Consider the following 22,494-nt stretch of genomic DNA (forward strand, 5'->3'; position numbering starts at 1 on the left):
AAATGTCACAACAATCCATCCAATAAATGTTGAGATATTTCAGGAACAAAGTGGTGGACAAACTGACCACTGACTAGAGTGGCTGAAAATATATCAAAAGCATCATTTTTATTCCCCACTTCACTTGCAGTCCTTTGATATTAAACAAGACTTAAATAATCTTCTTTCTAAACCAGATCCATTCATCTTTGTCGCAACATAATCTACAATTGAGCTGAATTGTTTTGGATGAATGGAAAGTCTAAAAAGGTAATTCAGCGGCCGTATTGATCCTCGATGGATCATGCTGTTGTTCAGTTTCTAGTCGTGATGACAAATTACCTCTGACCCTCCAATGTGACACATTCTCAGGCATGTTTGACCACAACCATGAAAATAAAGGCAATGGGATTGTTATGCTTGTTAAAGGATAACCACATACTGTATCAGCTTAACCAAACACTCACCTGCAGTCAATGTGGTGATAACACTAACCAGTTAATGGACAACTTATTTGTTTCATGAATGCATACAAAGGTTAAATAAATATAATATCTAGTTAAATAAATTGACTTAAGTGTACATATAATCTGATCTAATATTAAGTATGTGTTAAAGTGGCAGCTTTTAGAAAGAAATTGGATAATAGGCTTACAACTATCTTTTTTACATCAAATGATAAGTTTGTTTGATTTTATGAATCATAAGTCTTCAAGGTGTTTATTTGACCTTGCTCTGCTATTTTTGTACATTTTTGCACACTGCGGTGAGCAGAGCAAGGTCAAGAAAAATGCCTTGAAGAGAGTTTTTTTTCTACCTTCTTTTAATCTTTTGGACATTAGGACACAGTCCTTGGTTATTTAAATGAATATTTTACTAAAAGCAAACTGTCAGTGTTCAAGAAGATTTCAGAAATACTTTTCACCAACAGATACTAATCATAAACTTTTGTTTGTATAAATAATACAAAAGAAAACATGCAAATGATAGATAAATATTGTCTCTTGAGGCCCTCTACAGCCACAAAATCAGAAGTGCTTTCTAGCTGTTTGGATACAGCATCAGCTATTTGTTTACTGTTCTTATAGGGAATAGACACAATAACAGCAACACCAAATATTTGTACTTGATTTCAGCCCTGCTCTAATTTCTGTGTAATAGTTAACTGAATTAAATTTTTTCAGCAACAAAACAATCCTTTTGACTTGCTGGAACTGTTTCAGACAACACTTTTGTTTTTAAAAATACAGTATTGCTGCCCTAATTCTGTGAAAAGCTGTCAATTCAATACAGGTGAAAGGTCACAGGTGGTGTTTTGCCCTCTGTTGTCTCTCAGCAGCAGGAAATATTCCCAAGCTCTGTGTGTCTGTTACACCATACGTTACGGCAAATTTCACTTCCACATGTTTATCCTTCAGTGTAAGTGTGTGTGTGTATGTGTGTATACAGGTGCCAGGAGCCTGAATGTGACCGCATGTGTTGTGGCATGTGAGTCTCTACTGTCACGTAACCCTGTCAGTCATGTATGTTTATGTTCCTGTCACACATCCTTTACCCCAACATACATTTAAGAATTCTGCACTCTGTTTGGGATCTGATGTAAGTTTGAGAAACATTAGTTGGCTGATTGACTGATGTGAGTGATGCATGTACGCTCACTCATGAACGCACCACCAATTAGGCTTTTCTCATCGCAGACACTTATCAGGACAAACGATATAACAATATGTAACTTATAATAACATCAGTTTAATTCAGGTAAGCCAATAAGCCAGCATTAACAACACCAAGCTCTCAGAACTGAACACCTAAATTAGTAATAGAATTAGTTACGCTTGTGCTTGGCAAGTCTGAATGTCTGCCATGAGGAAGATCCATAATAAGTTGCTGCTTTCACGCACACACACACACACACACACAAAATCTTTTATACTAATCATAGAACGTTATGTCATGCTAACATGCTAATGCTCAAAGCACGGCTGAGTCTGACAAAGTAACTAATTTCACATAAATCACATGGACAGCCCTCTGGCACCACCTTCAGACAACATTTTTCACCCCACAAGTGGTGAGAATTAAAGCTGCGCGAATAGATGTTTTTGACAAATGGATCAAATGGTTATCCACAACTTTACTGTTGTCAGTAAAGTTTACAATCTCACCACTTTTATCAGTCACTTATGATCATTTATCTATGAAATGACAATATGTCACTGTTGTGGTAGTACACTGTTGTGGTTACAATGTGGTTTGTTGCGCTGCCCCCATGTGGCCAAAAAACGAATTATTATTATTAAGGCAGGTCTTTCTGGGGTTTAATAAGCATCACGGCCTCACAAGGCTGCTAGTGTGATAATAGGCTTTTAATCTTGTAGGGTCTGTGCAATGTGGAAACATGGAGGTATAGGTGAGTGTTTTCTCAGAGACGGGTAGGCGTGTCCACAGAGAGGGGGCTTTCCCCGCAGAATGATTGTTATTGGCTGGTTAAGTTTAATAATGGGCGGCATGAGCAGTGGCAAGGCAGAGAAAAGAGCGCCATCTATAGAAACTCAAACTTCATGACAGAAAGATTTAACAACACAAAACATGACGGTAGTGGAGACACTGTTGACTGAACTCTGGAAGTTGAGCTAGAAAATAACACTGTAATAGATGAACAGCAAGACTTGTTGATGGCCACTGAATTAGACTACGGAAAACTATAAATTACAAGCATGTGATCTAAACCAGTACGGGCCTTTTTTTTTTTTTTTTTTGCTGAAATGCTGCGGGCAAACAGTCTCATCTGCTTCTTTAATATTCCTTTCCCTTTTGATATTTTTTTCTCCATCTTTGAGCGAGTACGCAGCGTGGTTGGTTCTTTCCTTGATCATCGACTGACCAGTCAGGCTCATTGCCTTCATCCAGGGAAAAAATAAAGCCTCTGCTTTAACCCAGCTTTGATGTATGCGGGTGCAGCTAACAAGTCAGTCCTCTCTGAAGTGTATTAGCTGGAAATTGATCCTTTTGATCTTTTTCTTCTTTAATTTAACCTTGTTTGTAGCTGTGGGGCTTTGTCTGAAAGCAGACGGCATTTAATGGTATTTGCACTTAATTGACCGTGTTTGGTTTAAACAGTTTTGAGAGTTACACAGCTGTGTGTCACTGCAACAAGACATTTCACATAAGATACTGATATTTAATACTGTTCAGTCGACATATGTGTATGTTTTGTGTGTATTTCTCTGCATTTGGACCACGACCATACTAATTTCACTGAGAACTGAGCAACGCTCTCTTTTACAGGAACGCCCTGATCACTAACATCTTCTTCAACAACCACAGTCTGATCTGCTGCCCACTGAGCAGCTCCCCACCCAACCTTCTGTTCAGAAGCCCACTTCTCTCAATTTTAGGCCACCACTGCCTTCCTGATGATGGCGCTAGATGGAAAAGTCAGAGGGTCACCAAAGCTTTTATAATTCATCCTCTGGGTAATTTCATGGGGAATCCATGCAATAATCGTTGAGATATTTCACTTCACACCACAAATATGGACCTTGTGATGGCGCTAGAGGAAAAGTCTGGGGATCACCAAAGTCATTAGGATTAATTGTCAGGGTATCATGGATATTTGTACAAAATGTCATGGCAATCCCTCCAATAGCTGTTCATATTTCAGTCTGGACCGACAGGTGTTCCTAGCCTGACCTGTCAAATGTGGCAGTAAGCTACTGTGATGTGAACGTGACAAAATATTATTGGATTAGGTCAAATCTAATTCACTTTGTCAATCCCTTGTATAACCAGGATTAAATGGGACATGTTATTTCTTAAACTTGAAAATAAATAAATAAAAGTAAACCCTCAGATATAAAAAAAAAGAAAAACATTCCTGCCCATCTAAGGCAGGAGAACATCCAGACTGTTTTATAACATTTCTTCTGGTATGTCCCCCATGACTCCACTTTGCTAATAGTTTACTTCATGTCTGAAATAAAGCTGCCTCTTCACAAAGACGACCATTGATGACACAGCGCTGCACTGCTGCAAAATCTCGTAGAGAGCAACGTCTCTAATTCAAATACCAGAATTTGCCCGAGGGAGAGAACATATATCTGAACCACCAGGCCACAGAGGTAAGAACAGACATTTAGTGATGTATATAAAAAATAAAATGTTAAATAGTTTACTTCCTGATTACTTATTTATGAGAATAAATGCTATTGTTTGGCCTAAATTGATATTGTATTTTCTTGTGTTTACAGAAAGCGTGTCAAGTAAACTCTCACATTTAAAATAATTACTTTTTTGCTTTTCATAATGTTGTGAAAGTTCTGGTTCTCTGCTCATATTTTAGTTTTTCTACATCAGATTTCTGTTATTTGTTGCCTAATCTTCACATACTATAGTTTAATGTTCTTAATCAATGTCACTAAATTAATTTGTGTGTTTTGGTTGATAAACTTTTGCAGGTAACAAAGGCCCGTCTGTACCATGAAGTTATCTTTTGTTCTGGTTTTTGCATTCATCCTCCCGCTCATCAGGGCACAGGTGCCCCACTGGGGACCGTGTCCAGAACCAGCCGTTCAACCGGCCTTCAACCTTAAACAGGTACCAGGAACGCTAGTTTGCACAGAACATGTTGAATAAATTGAGAGGCCAATGTCTGGTGCTGTCTCACAATGGTGTGTGGATGACAAAATGGCTGACATTTCTTCTTTCTGCGCCATTTCAAAAGGAAAAAAATAATTTTAATTTTAAATGTAGACCACTGATTACCAGTGAGCTGACAAGTTTACAAGCTTCTATTAGTCATTATTTAATCCGATTTTTATATCTGAAGTAATTTTTATCTCATAGCAAGTAGCCATAAATAATTATACTTTAGCATGGATGGCAAGTTACTTATTATCATCTTACCATTGTTTCATGGTGATCTGGGAGCAGGTGAAAGCTTTTAGGATTTCTAAGCAGTATATAAACATGTAATAAATGGTTTATAAACACATTGTAACGGATAATTATTACTGATGCATTAATACTTAAGTAGCATTTTACAGTTGTAGTTGGTCAAGGTGGAGCTAGTTTACTTGTAAGTAAAAAGTACCTTATTTCCCTCTGTGATGTAGTGGAGTAGAAGTTTCATAAAATGGAAATACTCAAGAAAAGTCAAAAGTACTTAAGTACAGTACTTGAGTAAATATACTGAATTACTTTCCACCACTGGTAAAGAAAAGGTTTGATAGGACACTTAACGTACATTTTACTGAAGCCACTAAAGCATGCAGATTTATTCACACTCTCTACTGACAGTGCTCTGAATTGTCTTTGAACTCGTGCGTTGTTTTTGCCCTCGCAGTTCATGGGGAGATGGTTTGAAATTGGCAAACTGCCAGCCCAGTTTGAGAAGGGACGGTGCATCGAAACCAATTTCACTTTGAAGACAGACAACTCCATTCGAGTGGTCAGCTCTGAGATACTGTGAGTCCCATCTGCAATTTCTTTGTGCAAATGTGGAGGTAATATTTGCATGGTTTGTATTTCTCTTAATTTAACATGAAATTTGACTTTCTGGAATAAAACAGAAAAGGAGAGCTCAGGAAAATCGAAGGGACTGGAGTCATAGAGGATCTGAAGAATCCGGCAAAACTGGGAATAAGTTATTCCTATGGTGAGCGAGACATTTGACACAGAATAACTGCCACTGTGTCGTTTAGGGAGTTAGTTAGAAATGTTAGTGGGCTTCTTCACCTTCACCACATATTGACCTCATATTAGACAGATTATTTTTTCTCCTTGTGTCAGATCAGGAGAAAACATTGTAGGTGATCTGCTTTTGATCTTGTTCTGTGCTCCTTAACACCACAGTCCTGCCCTACTCCCCTTACTGGATCCTGTCCACTGACTACGTGAACTCGGCCCTGGTGTATTCCTGCACGGACGTCTTGAGGCTCTTCCACGTCGACTTCGCCTGGATCCTCAGCCGAACACGAACCCTGCCGGACTCCACTGTCGAGAGAGCCAAGGAGACCTTCGCCAAAAACAACATCGATGTTAGCAGGATGATTGCCAGCAGACAGCAAGGCTGTGACAAATCTTTCTGAGCAGCAATGGAAATGCAACACAAGATGGCGCTGCTGCTGATGGGAGGGAAAAGATGATTCATCATCTGTTCCAGAAAAGTCTCTGACTAATATTTTATGGTGATTGTGACCTGGAGGGTACACTCAACTCATTTACTCAGATTGTGTATGTGTGGAAGAGAGCTTTTTTAAGACAATACAATATTACAGCACAAAATAACTGCATGCCTAGATTTTACTCAGTAGTTGGATGTGAGGGTGTTTTGAATACAGCAGTATAAGTGAATGCTAAGTCATAATTTACCGACGTTTTAATTTAATACATCATCACTGATTGTAATATTACAATCTGAGAGTAATGTTCTGCACAGTTTTTAGCCATTTGAGCAGTTAATTTCATCTTAGTGAACAATGTTTGCCGTTTCATTTGCAGTATAAAATAGAAGACTCATATTGGAATCATATGATATGTTTATAACACAAACTGGGAACATGAAGCATCTAATTAAAGTCACATACTTCATGTGAGCGTCATGTGATCTTCTAATCATTTTAATTAAAACATACTGTATGATATTGTAGTAGTGTGATGTTGTTCAAAACATGTGTGCGAGTGGCCATAATTGGGGATGTAAGAAAGAAACACATTCATAAAAAAAGGTGCAAAGTATATCATTGTAAACTTCACAACATGTTCCAACAGCTCAAACCAAATCCCCTTTTGAAAAGCAAAAAAATAGAATACTTTAAATTAATGTTTACTTGTAAACAAACCAATTGCCTCGGTAAAAACGGACTACTTCTAAATTACGTAAATATAAATGATTATAAGAATGATGTCACAATTTTATCAATGAAAGCATACTTCAAACTTGTGGCGGAACCTTTGTGTCTTAACTAGACTTTATCGTCGGATCTATTTTCATCCGGCACCACACTAGCCTAGTTGTGTAGCTTCTCTAGCTGAGAATTTGATGAAAATCTGACAATAAGACCTCGTGGTTTTTCTTCATCCATGCCACTAAAGGATCAGTCCAACTCGACCGTCATGAAACCAGCAGTGGATGAGATGTTTCCGGAGGGCGCTGGACCGTACGTCGATCTGGATGAGGTTCGTTAGCTAACTAGCTGCTAACTCATTAGCTTAGTTACGTATATAAACAATTGACCAACGTTAGTTAAGCTAGCCGCAACGGCCTTCGTTATTATTCTTTTCTTCCAGCCTAATACCTCTATAGTTAAATGGCTATTTAGTTTTAACTATTAAAATTTACGAAAAATAACTAATAATTTCCCACACGCTAATGTTAATGTAACGCTAGCTTGTGTCTTTTCTCGTCTGTCTCTTGGTTACGTTGACTTAAAGCTCCTCTCACACGTGCAGTTAATAACGTTGATTAACTCGGTGGTGCATTCACTCAAGTACTGTACGTAAGTACAATTATGAGGTACTTGTGTTCACTTTAGCGTTTCCGTTTTATGATACGTCGACGCCACTATATTTATTTTATGGCTTTACTGCAGTATATAAAATAATAAAATAACCATTACCAACTGCAACGTTAAACTGATGTACACATTAATGCAAGAATTACAATCCAATATTATAATAATGTTATTCTGAAATGGGAAGTACTTTGGTACTTTAGGTATATTAGTACTTTTACTTAAGTAAAATTTTGAATGCAGGACATTTAAAAAACTAGGTTTGCTACTTATACTTAAGTAAAACATCTGAGTACTTCTTCCACCACTGTGTATTTGTAAGTTAATCTAAATAAGCCACATACTGGCTTACTGTCTGAAAGACCTATCTCAGTATAATGTTAACCAACCCAGACAATACATGTTCACATATCACGGTACAAATGTTTCGTAGTATCTCCCTGATCTATTTGATTTAGTAAATAAGTAGCAAACTAACAATTCACATGGAGCCACAATCACACAAGAATGCAAAATATAGTGTCTTTGCAGGTTTATGTTTGACCACAACTAAATTATAATGTCTAGTTTATCTAAACAGACTGTTAGTAATAAGCAGGTTTCCTGGTTAACTGCTGGCTGTCTTTCTTGGCATAAGTTTGTGCCTCTGAGCTGCATGTTTGTTCTCTGGCAGGCTGGGGGAAGCACAGGACTGCTGATGGACCTGGCTGCCAATGAAAAGGCAGTTCATTCAGACTTCTTCAATGGTAACGGTTTGCTTATAGACATACAACTTGCCATGCCTTACCTTTGCACCTGAAAAAACCAACCAATCTACTTGAAACATAAAATATTGAGGAAATACTGATTTGTTGTTATTGTGCCCTGAGTTAGTCCATGGTATCTGCAGACATTGTTTATACCACTGGCCTTATCCATACAGTAATATATTTAAAAGAAAATATACTCCTTTTTAATAGGACTAGGGCTGTGTCTATACTATATCCTTGTCAGACAATTCAATACACACAAACAGTGTGTGTGTGTGTGTGTGTGTATATATATATATATACATACATACTTGAATGTTCTGGATACTTGAATTGACTTGTCTTTTGTCTGCTAAATTAGATCTTCCAAACTTTGGGCTTCAGGCTCCTCAGCAGATTGTATACGTTTGGGTGGAAAATATTTTCAGGAAGTGGATGTCTTGAAGTCTGTATTTGATTGGAGGGACTTAGCAGGAGAGAGGGGTGTGTCACACACATGAACAAAAGACCACAGAGATTAGTTAGTTTTTTTTTTTTTTTAATTTGCGAGTTCGATTTTGGCAGCCCAAAAGACTTTTGATGAAATTCTCACAGAATTTGAATCTGTGGACTTTGTGTCTCTGACTTTTGTATTGATTTTCTGAAAGGTGTTGATTAATCTTTTCACCTCTAGACAGAGCCTTACAACGCCTTTTGACTGTACTGATCCTCTCATAGGATTTTACAAATCAGATGTACAGATGTATCAATTCAAATGAAAAAAATAGAAATTGTCAGGCAGGGCAGATTGAATCTATTAGTACATAATGTTATTTCACCCCTGGGCGTCAGAGTGCTGCTGGTTCCACAGCAGGGAATCTCTTTACTGGCCCCAAAACATTCCTTGTATCCCTGCCCCCCTTTTACAAACTGTGTTTTATAATGTAGTGTGATCTCTGTCCCGAGGCGCAGCTACATCAAACGGCCACGACTCTCTCGCCATATGCGACACAGATTCCACGCAGCCGTCTCAGCAGGAGCTCTGTGGATGTGCTTTGTATGAGGCTCATTTAGGGTGGCAGGCGTTATTCCCTTCTGATAGAGATGTGTAACACTTTACTGTCTCTGGGCTTATTGAAAGCAGCTCCCAATCCCCTGGCCTACATTTTTAAAGGGATTTTTAATGCTCATTCATTTAAACAATCAGTGACACACTGGCTTAATTCTTTCACAGTCACAAAAGTAAAATTGCTGTGACAGTTTGGGCTAATTTGTGTTATTTCACACTTCTCAGTAATATTCAGGCTACAGCAGAGCCATTGAAATTAAATAACTTTAGTGTTTTGTAATTGTTGATCTAATGTTTTTACGGGATTTTACAAAGCTTTTACTCACTAGGCTGATATGAAACTGCAGTATAATCGCTGAAAGTAAAACATGAATCTCTTTGGAAATGTACAGTATGAACTCTACAGGCTCACATTGGTAACCTCAATTTGCTATTTTTTTTCTGCCTTGTTTTTTTGTATAGTTAAAATTGGGTAATATCTATTTTTGCATTGACGCTCATAGTTAAAGTTAAAGAGTTAATGGGATGGCAGTGTACAGAAAGTGGACATTTGATAATTGATATTATTATTTGATCATTATTTGGCCAAAAGTACGTGGACACTCCTGTCCATACACGTTTGTGTACCTTTGGTCTGGTGGCCACTAGTTCCATTTAAGGGAAAACTAAATGCTACATATTTTTGGCCATATGACCAGCCGTTACAACATGACAGAAAGAATTCTGTCACCTGAGCGTACCTGTCTTTCATTGTAGGTCATTTTTTTTTTGTGAAGGCTTTAATTAGGGCCAAAATGTTGTTTTTCTGTCATGTGCTGTCTGATTTCTATGTTCTGTGTGTTTGATGACACCTTTTAAAACAGCAGTCTGTGTACAAGGAGGACTTGTGGATAACAGACAGTCACAATGTACTGTTTGTAGACTGTACTAAGTAAGCAAATGTTATTTATACAGCACAATAGAACATGTTTACATAAAGGTTTAGGGTGATCACTAAAAACGTCTTCTTACTAAACCTTTCGCAACAGTCCCTTACATACAAGGACGTTTTGTGCTCTGCCTTTGTCAGAGTGTGTGTGTCAGCCAGGTGTCTGTGATTATTTTACACACTTACATGTGAAAACCTGGCTGGTAGCGCCCTAAAAGAGTTCAAGAGATTTGCTGTAAAGACAACGAGTAGAGCCCGTTCCTTCCTTTGGTTTGCCCAGTGCTGCTGAAACTATTAGTCGATTCACAGAAATTTAGCCAGCATTTATTTTGACAATCGATACCTCATTATTTTTCAAATACAAATTCACCAAATACTCCAGCTAGTTCCAGCTTCTTAGTTATGAAGCCGTTCTGCTTTTTTGTCTTGTGATCATAAATTAAATATATTAAGGGTTTGGATTGCTGATCAAACAAAACAAGACGTTTGAAGACATCATTTTGGGCTTCAGGAATTTTGGATGGTTCTTTTTTCACTATTTTCTGACATTTTGTAGATCAAACAGTTCATTAAAAAATGATGATGAAAACGTCTGAAACTATGAAAGAAGGTGGTGATAATTTCAAACAGCCCAAGCTGATGTATTTAAATTGCAGGTATTATTTGTTTAACAGTCCTAAAGATACTCTGTTTACTATCATATATGTTGAAGAAAAGCATAAAACTTTTCTGTTCATCAACTAATTGTTGAAAACACACAAAGACTATAAAAAGAGCTATTTCTAAAAGGCAAAGTCAATTAAAACAGTAGTAGTTGATATACAGTACAAACTCAGATGTATCCACTCATATGGCTTTAATGGCTTAATAGGAGATGCAATACCTACCGAATGGTTTAACAATTACTAAAAATGAAAGCTTGTCTTCCGTTAAGCTTCCTTGGTGAAGGTTAAATGAAATCTACCTGCAGAAACAGAGGATGTGGCACATATTCCCATGCGTGTTCATACAGTTCTCCCGCTGACCTCTGACCTCACAAACTATCAGACCCACAGGAAGGGCGCTCAGCAGACTCCTCAGCTGGTGCATTCCCAGATCCTTTTACTTTTATCACCCTGCACCCCTCCGACCTATAACGCTGCTTTATGAGAAAACGCCTGGCTCGCAGAAACATTTGAAATACAGCCAGTGTTTCATTGTTCAGCTGTTATGTAACTTCAATGTAATAATTGTGTTTTTCTTTTCCTCCCCCAGATTTTGAGGATCTGTTTGATGATGATGACATCCACTGACAGAGGTGTCTCCAGAGTAATGATGGATGATATTCACACCACTCCACCCTTTTTTTTTTTTTTTACCCTATATATATTTTTTTTTTTTTTTGTGGAAAGCAAACCAACCATTTACTGTCTAATGACATACAATTTCCTTTCATAGTTGTCCTAGTTTCAGGGTTTTTTAAAACATCCTTAAAAAGTCGTCACCGGCTCCAGATGTTGTGAAAATTCTTAAGATCCCAAGGATTCCTTCATATATGGTATGTTTAAAATAATGAGCTTGTATCGTGCTCATGTCTTCGACTGTTTCTAAACTGGATTGCAGGTTTCAGTGTGCTGGAGAACACCTGTTAGGAACGTAATTATACATATGATGGGCAGAGGCTCCATATGCTGTCGCCCTTAAACATGCTGCAGATGGCATATGATAAATGATGGTCTGCTAAAATGGCTTAAATTGTCTGAGTAACTGTGTGATAGTCACATGTATATCTGCAGTGGGTCATGTTACGTCATGAATTTGTACATATGTGTATGGATAGATGGATTCTATATGTGACACTGGTCAAAAATCAATAAATAGTATTTTGTTTATAGGAAGCAGTAAGTGTGTGTGATTCTGGGAAGATGTTGAGTCTCTTCATTCACTTTTTAATAATGTTTATATTCATAGAGCGCTTTTCTAGATACCCGGAAACGTTTTACATAAAGTAGATCAGAAAGAAAGAAGCAAATTGTACAAAGTTAAGGCAGAGTGATGATTCAATACATGCGCAGTAGTATTGTGGTTATGATCAGGTTTTTGGAGTATCCCGGTTATATTTTGCGCATGTAAACATCGTATCCTGGTTTCAGAAACCTGGATTTGCTACTCTGATAAAAAAAAAAAAAAACAGGGTACTGTGGCATGTAAACACCTTATCCAGGTTTCTGATCATTGTTGGTACAGAACATGGTGATGAATCAATACACAACTGCACACAGATGATCTGAAACCAGGATACTATTAGAATCATGTATACAGGGATATGAATAACCAGGTTTCTTATGGCCCATGTAAACATCATATCCTGAATATGATCAAAACCAGATAAGACTGGAATACTAATGTGCATGTAAACGCACTCAATGATTTCAAGCTTACAGAATCTGGATTTCAAGTTTAATATTAAAACTAACCAAATTAGTCAAAATGTTTCTTTTTTTAATTCATTACACTGAAGATCAGTTTCCTTAATTTCTACAAACAATGTCACCACTCTTCCAGAGCTTTCCATCATATCACATGATCTTCATCAGCAGACAGAGTTGAAATCGTAGATGTTCAAATTCCTGTTTTTCAGAGCACTACAAAATGCTACAAAATGGACCTTAAAGTTTTTTTTCTTTAGAAGTCCTTAAAGTGCTCAAAAATGGAAATTTGAACTTCTAATTGATTAATTGATCATCCCCAAATCTCAAAGCTGCGGGATGTATTGCAGTTTATTCCAGGAATATGAAGTGCAGAATGTAAAAGCCAGCACTCGGAGCGAGTCAAAAACTCCCAATACTGCAGCCAATAAACAAAATAAGAGAGCTTTATAAACAGAAACCAATACTTACCTTGAATATGAAAAAGCTTGGAGAGTTTTTGCAATAAAATGTTGTGAGTGCTGTGAGCATCTGCAGCTGTCAGCTAGATTAGATTACAGTCAGAGAAAGACAAAAACGCTGCGTACAGAACAGTTGGTCAGTGAGGTATCATGTAGATGTTATCATTCCTGAAACTGAAAGTATTTACTGTATAATGAGAGACTCCCTCAAAATCAGCAGCAGTAAGAATGCTGATCTGAAGGTCAATAATGTTTCTAGTTTTGGGCAACAGCATATTGGTGTTTTATTACCATTCAGCACAAGTTGGAGACTGATAAGAGGCTTCTGAAGAACACAAAATGCAAACTGCAGGTTTTTAACAGCTCGCTGCACAGGATCAGCAAAACAGTGAACTGTGCGGTCAGCATAGAAATTTCCACAGTTATGTACAAGGTAATGATATTAATTACACTCAAAAACCTGTGCTATATGAATCATAGGCTCAAGGATCGGGGGCCAATTAACAAAAGTGTCTTTAATTGCAGGAAATGATCAGCTTCATTCATGATTCATGATTAGCCTGTTCAGACACACATGGCACAATATAACTTCAACTAAAGGAACAGGAATAATTCTCTGCAGAATGAAATGCCAATCGTGGAAGATTTAAGCACGTTATTTATTAAGAATCGCAAATAATTCTGGGTGTGCAGGACAATGTAGATGTTAGACAAGATTAGGTTATTATTTACATTTAATTAAATAAACAAGAGACTACAGCCATGCTAGCCGCTCTCTGAGGCTGTACTTGGGCACATAAGTGCTTTAAGCTAAATGCTAACTTTGCATGCTAACATTCTCAGAATGACAACGCATGGTATAATGTTTACCATTTACGCTATCTTAGTTTAGCGTGTTAGCATGCTAACATTTGCTAATTAGCACTAAACTAAAGTACATCAAAGAGCTGATGGGAATGTCATTAGTTTTGCAGGTATTTGGTCATAAATCAAAGTATTAGATTAATTAAAATTTTGACCTGATGACCTTGACACCTGAAAAGTCAAAATCATTAGAATCTATCCTCTATGGACAATAGCAAATTTCATGGTAATACAAACAACTTCTAATTATTAATAATGGCAGAGTGATCTGTTGCTGCTTTATTTGTATGTGACGTGAAACCTGAACCACAGCTAAAGTGCTTACATAAAAGCGTTTGACAGGCATCGTCATTTTTACAAGGGTCTGTGTTTTTAATGAGCTTTTCTTTCACAAGTAGCATGAGACGCTTTATGGGTTCTTAGCCCCAATTTTTGTTAAATTGCCGTGAATTTTCCATGCACAGAAAGAGACAGACATCTCTCCTGATGGCTGTTCTGCTTTAAGCTGAGGGAGACAACAATTTGTCTCCCTCTGTGACAGCCCCAGTCATTCTGAAATGTGTAAATTGCAGGGATCATAGCCAAGGCTGAGTTATCATCAGTCATAGCAAGAGGGACACAGTCCTAGGGGACAAACTGTATGAAACCAGCATTTAGGAACTGAGTGAAAGATGATGCTAAAGGCACAATATTATTGATTTAGTTGTTTTTAATTAAATAGAGACAGTAGAAATCAAAACATGTTCATATCTAACTTTAGCTGAAGCTGCAAGTTATACTGTATACACTGTATGCTACTTCAGTGATTCCCAACCAAGATACTTGTACCTCAGGGGGTACTCCTGCAGTTACCAGGATATAGTTAACTAAAAGTTATGGATAAATGGTTAAAATAGCTAAAAGTGATGAAGTTTGATGATGTTTCAATAGTGAGCTAAACATTATGGATAAATGGTTGAAATAGTCCAGTCTAAATATGATGGGTGGTGTCGCTGAATGGATACTTTAGTTCATCTGACAGGGCTGTGTGGGTATGTTTGAATAAAAAAGGTTGGGTTCTGTACTGTATGTATTTATATGTATATATTTGTGTAGGTATATGTCTTTAAAGGACATACATCCAAAGATTGCCTGTTGTGTTTGACTTTTTTCAGCTTGTTTTCTAGTTTCCATAGCTCCCATGTATCCAGTACATATACTTTATATTCCACTGACACAGGCTGGAGGCTGCACAGGCTACGTGGCACAATCCAAGCATCAGGAACTTGTACCAAACAAACAGTGGTGCTGGCATGCTGGTCCTAATGGCTCTGTACTTCTACAGCAGCAGCAGCAGCAGCTTCATTAGTGGCCCCTCTGTATGAGGCCTACCTCGCCTAATGACTCCAGCTTCCTTCATGTTGTTGGATTGAAAACAAGCATGCGCAAAAAAAGTAAGCTTTTTTTTAGGAGTGAGGAAAAGAATGCTTGTTTTCTCACTGAAAACATGAAACTATCTTTTCTTATTAAGATTTATGGGTCTGGCCAGTAAGAATGAAAAAAAATCTGCAGTCTGAGTAAGCAAACAACAACACCTGAAGTGATATTTTTTCCTCCTACAGCAGCTAAGTCCTTATATAACTCTTTACCTCCTATGTAAAAAAAACCCCCAGCAGAGTAACTGTATTCAAAGAAAAAGAAAATGGCTGCAGACTTCTGACATTACATGCTGACACCAAGTTTGGAACAAAGGCTGGTGCAACTGCTTGTATGAAGCACTGCACCACTGAAAAGAGTCACGTTCTTGTCATCCAGGACGATATTGCTCACACATTTGTCAATATACTGATGCAACACAGTAGTTATTTCAGAAATTGTTTTTTTTGTTCTTTGCAGTCAATTTCCACAGACTACATGGAGATGAAGCTCTGGAATAAAGACAGGAGGTTTATCTGACTGATGTCTTGTAGAGGAGGTTGTTATTATTTACTAGTTGTTATTTACCTCTAGATTCGGTTGTTTGCATCCTTTTTTTCTTGTGTATCATCAGGAAGGCACCATGAACGCCAGGACTACCTCTTGCTCTACTGTTTCCATTGAAAGTTTTATGAGCGCCACCTCTGCGATAGCTGCAAGCACTTCTTTATAAATCTGCTCTCATGTAACAGAGGCCTCAAGCTGTGTGGATTTAACAGCTTACAGTTTTTAAGTTCACGCCTACTGAGCCATTTATGTAAATTTCAAATCTCAAAATTCAACTAGTGGCTTAGATACAATGTCGCCTCGCATGCTGACCCCAAATACCAAACCTGTGAGGAAAGAAACCCGGCGCTAAATGGCACCTTGTTAATGTTTCTTCACTGAGAGCCGTCGTGCTGCTCACCTCTCCTAATTACAGGACCCCTATTGGTTGGACGGACGGCAGTGCAGGAGCCAATCCTGGAGCGCCTACCAGCACGCCGGAGCCGTATGACATGCCTTTTTGTTTTTAATGATCAAGCGGGCTCCTTAAAAATGTTTCCCTGCCTGTCCGTCCCATACAGGGGAGCAGAGAGGTAGAGGGTTTAGACAGCTCAGACAACCACAGAGCAGCAAGCCCCCCCCTCAAGAAGCTTGATCCAGAGAGCCGCTCCTGATCACAGGAGGCCAGAACTTCAGCACCTTTGCAGGTAAGGACTGATCTGAATGCTGCATGTGCTAAAGTTTATATATCTAAGTTCATAGAGCCACAGCAACTGCCTGTAACTTCAACATCATTGTCTTTGGATGAGAAGTCATCAGATTTATTCATAAGTCTGAAACTGTAGGAGACAATCTCTGGTTTTGAGCACTGCAGCTGTAATTCAACAGCCGTCCTTGCAGTAATGGAGAGGAACATTTCAAGCATTTAGCTGTTTGATTGTTCAGTTCAGTGGCTTTATTTGATATTATGAAATTCATAACCAAAGTCTTATTTTTCTCTGTAATCCCTGGAAAGCTCTATTACAGCATGTCCCCAATCCTCTCTATTGTTTTGGCATCAGCCAGTTAAATAAAAGCTGTGTATTGTCTTCTCTTTTCCATATCTAACAGTTTGCTGAAAAACTCTCCAATCCAAGTCTAGTTGCATTATAATACGTCAGTATAATGCCAGAAGTTCACACTGTGTTAACCATCCTCAAAAACAGCTGTGTCATCATAATCAGTGACTATTGTTTCTGTCTTTTTCCTCAGGAAGCACTGAAAACAGAAAATGGCACGTGTTGGTCGACCATCCCTTTCCCTGATCCACACAGGATTCCTGTTAGCTATTGTTTTATTACCAGGTGAGACTTGATTTACACATTTTAACTGATTTAAAAATGTATCTGTGACTGTGTCTGATCTTTGTCACAACCATTTAGGTGGCAGACAGGGACGTAGCCATACCACTGAAGATACTGAGGTCTTTTGGGGAATTTTGGGCATTTCACTCTCAAACTTTACAATAAGTATTTTTAAAAAGTTACTCTGATTGAGATTTTATATAGAAAACATATGATCAGTTTCAGTATTAGACACTGTTACAGATTAAACTAACCAACAGTATACAGTATAAAGTAGTTGCTCCACTTTGACCAGCTACAACAGGAAAATGTTACTTTCACATGTATCAGGAACAATATATAATAATATATAACAATAAAATATAATGTGACATCACATAACATGGGTCGTTGATCTGCATAACAAATACTTTTTTTTGATACTTTAAGTACATGTTGCTGACAATACTTCTGCACTTTTACTTGTAATGTAGTATTTTTACACCACTGTATTGCTACTTTTACTTGAGTACTTCTGCATCGGGAGAGTTTGGGCTCATGACTTGGCCATAAGCACATTAATCTATGGCACAAATTATAGAGACACCATTACCCTTATCTCTGCCTGCCATGTTGATGTGCAAGTGTAAGCACTTCAAAATCTGTCCAGAGTCATTAAAAGACGTCCATCACTGCTCCACTGGGAAATTTTCCACATTAATAAATGAGAAGGACCGGAAGTTTCTGCCATAATCAGCTGACTTGGCTGTTTTCTTATAGTCGTAAACTTCTGAAGAGAACCCCTGGAGGAGCAGAAGACACTCCACATGTGGAAACAGGGATGTACACAGACATGTCCCCTCCCTCCCACCTTCCACTTTAACAGTGTATTGGTAATTGGTCTGTGTGAGGGCCCACTCTTTGTAGTTTTACAGGTTAGCTTTAAGGAGGCCCCCAGTAGTTGCACAAACTCCACCGGTGTGGTTCAAAGCCCAACTGAGAGTGCATGGGGCTGGGTAAGGGTCTGGAGGAGGGTGGAGGGTGGAGGAGGGGGTGTTAAATCTGCAGGATGCTGCCTGTGCCGGGGCGCCAGAGCCCCAGCACCTGCCGGGTTTCACCCAGGGGCTTGTTAGCAGGGTTGCATTTTCCCTGATGTTGAGGGAAAGCTCAACATCTGCTCCTCGTCAGCTAATGTCCCTGCTGCTGCTAATGTGGCTGATGCTTGTGTTTTACAGAGTTTCTGGGGGCCGTTCCAGTGGAGCAGCACAAGGAGGAGGAAGGTGAGGACCTGTGATGTGGCATGTGGGACATGTTGGCTTTTTAGTCACTGAGGTCAAAAATAAATTGGGGAATGACCTTGACTTAAAGGGATCATTCAACTATTCACCCATTCTTCTATTCAGCCACTACAAATTACAGAGTTTTTATAATCGATCAATCGTTTAAGTAATTTTTCATGGGGAATGGCACAAATTTGCTGGTTGCAGCCTCTCAAATGTGAAGATTTTCTGCTTTTCTTTGTCTGCTTTTCTGTTTTTTCGTACAAAACAAGAATTTTAAAGAAGTCATCTTTGGCATCTGGGAATCTGTGTTGGGCATTTTTACAATTTACTTCTTACTGACATTTAACAGAGCAAGCGATTAACTGATTCATCTAATCAGATGAATTGATAATGAAAAGAATTGCTAGTTGCAGCCCTAATCCAATCCAATAACCCTGCCAGAGGTACATTTGTGAATGATATGATAACGTACAATTTTTGTTGGCAGTGTCTCAGAGAAGAGTTGATCAATTTTGGCTACAGTTTGCCTTTTTACACTTTGTTTTAAACAAAAAAGATGTAAGGTATTAATTAGTGAGCATTAGAGGTGCAGATTTTGTTACCTTTGGACAGAGCCTGGCCAGCTGTTTCCCCCTGTTTCCAGTCTTTATGCTGAGCTAAGCTAACTGGCTGCTGGCTCCAGCTACATATTTAGCAGACGGACATGATAGTGGTGTCGAAGTATAACTTCATAAATATTTACAAATTAAAGGATGTTGTAACGTATGTGTATATTTTGAAACACAGTAGATTTTTACAGTAAGCTAGTTTATTTACTTAAATATCACGATACAAACACATATATGATTGAATAACAACATTAGGTCAAAACAATACTCCGTATAAAATACAATTCTGTCAACAGAGGACACAAGACTACATATCCTCTCTACTCAACAAATGAAATCTATTCAGTCTTACCACATCATCTGTGAATTCTGGCAGCAGCACACTTTATTTAGTTCACCGTCTCCCTCTCCTCTCCCCTCAGTGGCTGCAGTGTCTGATGATGTGAAGGCCGACTCCATGGCGAGCCTGACGAAGCTGGTCCGCAACAGAAGGAACCTCCCCGTCTTGGCTGTGCCCCAGTTCAAACGCCTGCCGGACTTCTGGGGATGGTACAAGCATTTCATGGACAGCCACAACCAGGAGGGAGTGAGTGGAGTTTGTTTCACATTAATTATTCAGTTTCTCCCAGTCAGGAGTATGAAACAGTGCTTTTATAAATGAGGCAACAATATGAGTTTTTCTCTTATTTTTTTTTATCTTAGATGCACTCAACATTTTATGGAGCAGCTTTTGCAGCAATGAATTCTTTATTGCTCAGACCATGATTATATAAAAGTATTAATATGCCATTACCCTCTTAATATGCTAAGTTACTCTTCAATGCAAGTCATGTTCCAGCATGTGTTCTCAGCACCAGTGAGAGCTCTGTGGTTTAAGAGTTAGCCTGTATGGTTCAGTAACAAGACAGTGAGATGAAGAAGTGCATGCAGATCAATCCTCAGAGGATTTGTGTTCATCTATCAAGGGCTTCGTTTAAGTTCTTGTGGTTTTATTTTTAGTTTAGTTTTACTCTCTATTTCATGTAAATCATATGGAATCAGAGCAGATTGATTCATTTTGTCCTGTTTTCACTCTATATTTCAGGTTGAGGATCTGGATCGTCTGTACATGAACTACCTGCAGAACAAGCACAGGTCAGAGGAGGGCCCAACCTTCAACCACTACCTCAAACACCTCAGTGAAATCTACAAGACCTGTGCCAATTCTGACGATCCAGAGTGCATCGCCGAGTCCACCAGCAAGCCAAAGGCTGCGGTGGTGATGCCTGCCCCCATCAAGTCTGCTGCCGTCAGGATGTGCAACCCTTACCTCGACCCTTACTGCCTCTTCCCCCTCCTCCCCAAGGCTGCTGCCCCGGAGCCTGAGCCAGCTCCAGCTCCAGCCAAGGTGCCAGCCCCCATCTTCACTCCCATGCTGCCTATGCCCCTGAAGAGCCCCACTGGCTTCTACTACTACGCACCCGTCCTGGAGCCCTTCCTGAGTGCTGAGCAGAAGACTGAGCTGCTGAGGATCTGCAACCCTGAAGATGTGGAGTGTCTGCAGTATCACCTGAGGGCAGCTTATGGCTACCGCCCGGCCCCTGGCCCAGCCCCATCCTACGCTGCCCTCAAATGTGACCCCAAAGACCCCTACTGCATGCCCCCCCTGGTCCATAAAGCCCCCACCGGCTTCTACCACCTGCTGTACCCCAGCTGTGACCCAGCAGTCGATCCTCTGTGCGTCTCCAATGCCGCTGCCCCGGCTCCCGTTGCTGCAGAGGAGGCCCCTAAAGAGCAACACTGCAACCCTCTCTTCGACGCTGACTGCAACCCCCTGACTGCCACCAAGCTGTCTGGCCTCACCAAGCCCGTGCTGGAGTACCCCCCCAAGAGTGAGCCTGCACCTCCTGCTGCTCCTTTGATGTGCGACCCTCGCTATGACCCATACTGCATACTGGCAGCCGCTGCTGCCCTGCGCAAGCCTGCCCCGCAGATCCCCGAACACCAGGTCTGAATTTGAAGTCCTGCTACTAGGATTGAATAGTTCATTGTTTTGACTAATCTAGTTTAATCTTGCTTGTTGAATGGTTCTATTAATCTTCTATTCCTTTCCATTTGGTTTCATTAAATGATGTAGTGAAATGAAATGGGTGTTGCATAATGCTTTCACTTGCTATCTTCGATCTGCTTTGCATCTGTTTTGAACAAAACCACAAATCAATCAATCAACCAGGTCCGCTACAAGCTCGGCGTCCCCGGCAAGACCAAGGAGGGCTACGACTGCTATGTGCACTATGACAAAGACTGCACCCCGGTGAAGTCTGGCCCCGAGGCCAAGGCAGACATCAAGGCTCCAGCCAAGCCCTTCTGTCATCCATTCGACCCCAACTGTGGCAAGTTTGCTTCATCCTCCGATGTTGCGACCACAGGGACCAACAAGGATGGCATAATCCTGCCTGACCCAGACTGCGACCCTGAGCTCGACTACAACTGCCGCCTGCGTCGCGCCGAGCCCGCCGCTGCAGCTGACGAGCCCGCCGCTGCTGAGGAGAAAGCTGCTGATGAGCCTGCCAAGGAGGCCGCCGTCCCTCACTTTGAAGACTTCCTCAGGGGTGTCCTGCGCCAGTACAAGTAGATTTCAGAAATAACATGATAACAGAATCAACACCTGCTAGATAATCCACCTGGCAGAAATGGAGCTCACTCTGTACAGTAGTCCCTCATCTTTATGGACTTAATGGACCACAACCTTCCACAATATCATCCATACAAAACTATAAAATCAATCAGAAAATACTGCAGCTTTTTAATAGTGAATCTGATTTTCCCAGATAACCTGAAGGTCTCCTAAAGGGCCAAACAACAAAGAGCAATATGTGAAACCTGTGGATTAAACACTTCATGTATGTATGTTTGTAGAAAAGAGTCTTATGTATAGATGTGTGATAGAGTAGGGGTAGTTTGAATTTGTGTCAGCGGGCAAGAATTTCTCTCTGTTGTACATTCTCTGTTTCCATTTGAGTTACCCTAAGTGTATTTAATGTTGTTTTTCCACATTTCTGTAACTCTAAACCTCATAATGCTTCATCTGTTTAGTTTTTATGAAGTTCTAAATAAAAAAGATTTGAAAAACTTCTGAATTTTCTCTCGAGGTTAAATCATCCACAAACACATCTCCTTTGCAGCTAAAGATGAAAGTATAAGGGAGCCGACACCTGCACCAGTTTATGCTCCACCGCTATGAAAATAGCTTATGGTTGTTACATCTGCACATTTTATATTCACACACACCCAAATCACAAAAACCCTCCTGCTTTCCAGTCATGCAGACAGATTTAATCTGCAGAGGATTTCAGCTTTTTGCTGCAGACACAAATTACATCTAAACAAGAATAACAGTCTACAGACAT

The 22,494-nt window shown here is 39.5% G+C and overlaps 3 protein-coding genes across 3 annotated transcripts; all 3 read left to right on the plus strand.

The window, feature by feature from the left end:
• Nucleotides 1–4,458: 4,458 nt before the first annotated feature.
• apoda.1 (apolipoprotein Da, duplicate 1) lies at nt 4,459–6,068 on the plus strand. Its single transcript, XM_070918744.1, has 4 exons — nt 4,459–4,575; nt 5,324–5,445; nt 5,550–5,635; nt 5,833–6,068. The coding sequence occupies exons 1-4, from the start codon at nt 4,459–4,461 to the stop codon at nt 6,066–6,068; spliced, it is 561 nt and encodes a 186-aa protein (XP_070774845.1).
• A 915-nt stretch (nt 6,069–6,983) lies between these two features.
• On the plus strand, nt 6,984–12,089 carry LOC139296810 (COP9 signalosome complex subunit 9-like). The gene is made up of 3 exons (XM_070919331.1): nt 6,984–7,158; nt 8,167–8,239; nt 11,473–12,089. Exons 1-3 carry the CDS (start codon nt 7,063–7,065, stop codon nt 11,508–11,510), a joined length of 207 nt encoding a protein of 68 aa, XP_070775432.1. The 5' UTR covers nt 6,984–7,062; the 3' UTR covers nt 11,511–12,089.
• Nucleotides 12,090–18,220: 6,131 nt separating this feature from the next.
• On the plus strand, nt 18,221–21,719 carry and2 (actinodin2). Its single transcript, XM_070918745.1, has 5 exons — nt 18,221–18,230; nt 18,450–18,494; nt 19,528–19,691; nt 20,190–21,092; nt 21,318–21,719. Exons 1-5 carry the CDS (start codon nt 18,221–18,223, stop codon nt 21,717–21,719), a joined length of 1,524 nt encoding a protein of 507 aa, XP_070774846.1.
• Nucleotides 21,720–22,494: the final 775 nt, after the last annotated feature.

The sequence above is a fragment of the Enoplosus armatus genome, chromosome 14 (genome assembly GCF_043641665.1).
Source record: "Enoplosus armatus isolate fEnoArm2 chromosome 14, fEnoArm2.hap1, whole genome shotgun sequence".
Taxonomy (NCBI): domain Eukaryota; kingdom Metazoa; phylum Chordata; class Actinopteri; order Centrarchiformes; family Enoplosidae; genus Enoplosus; species Enoplosus armatus.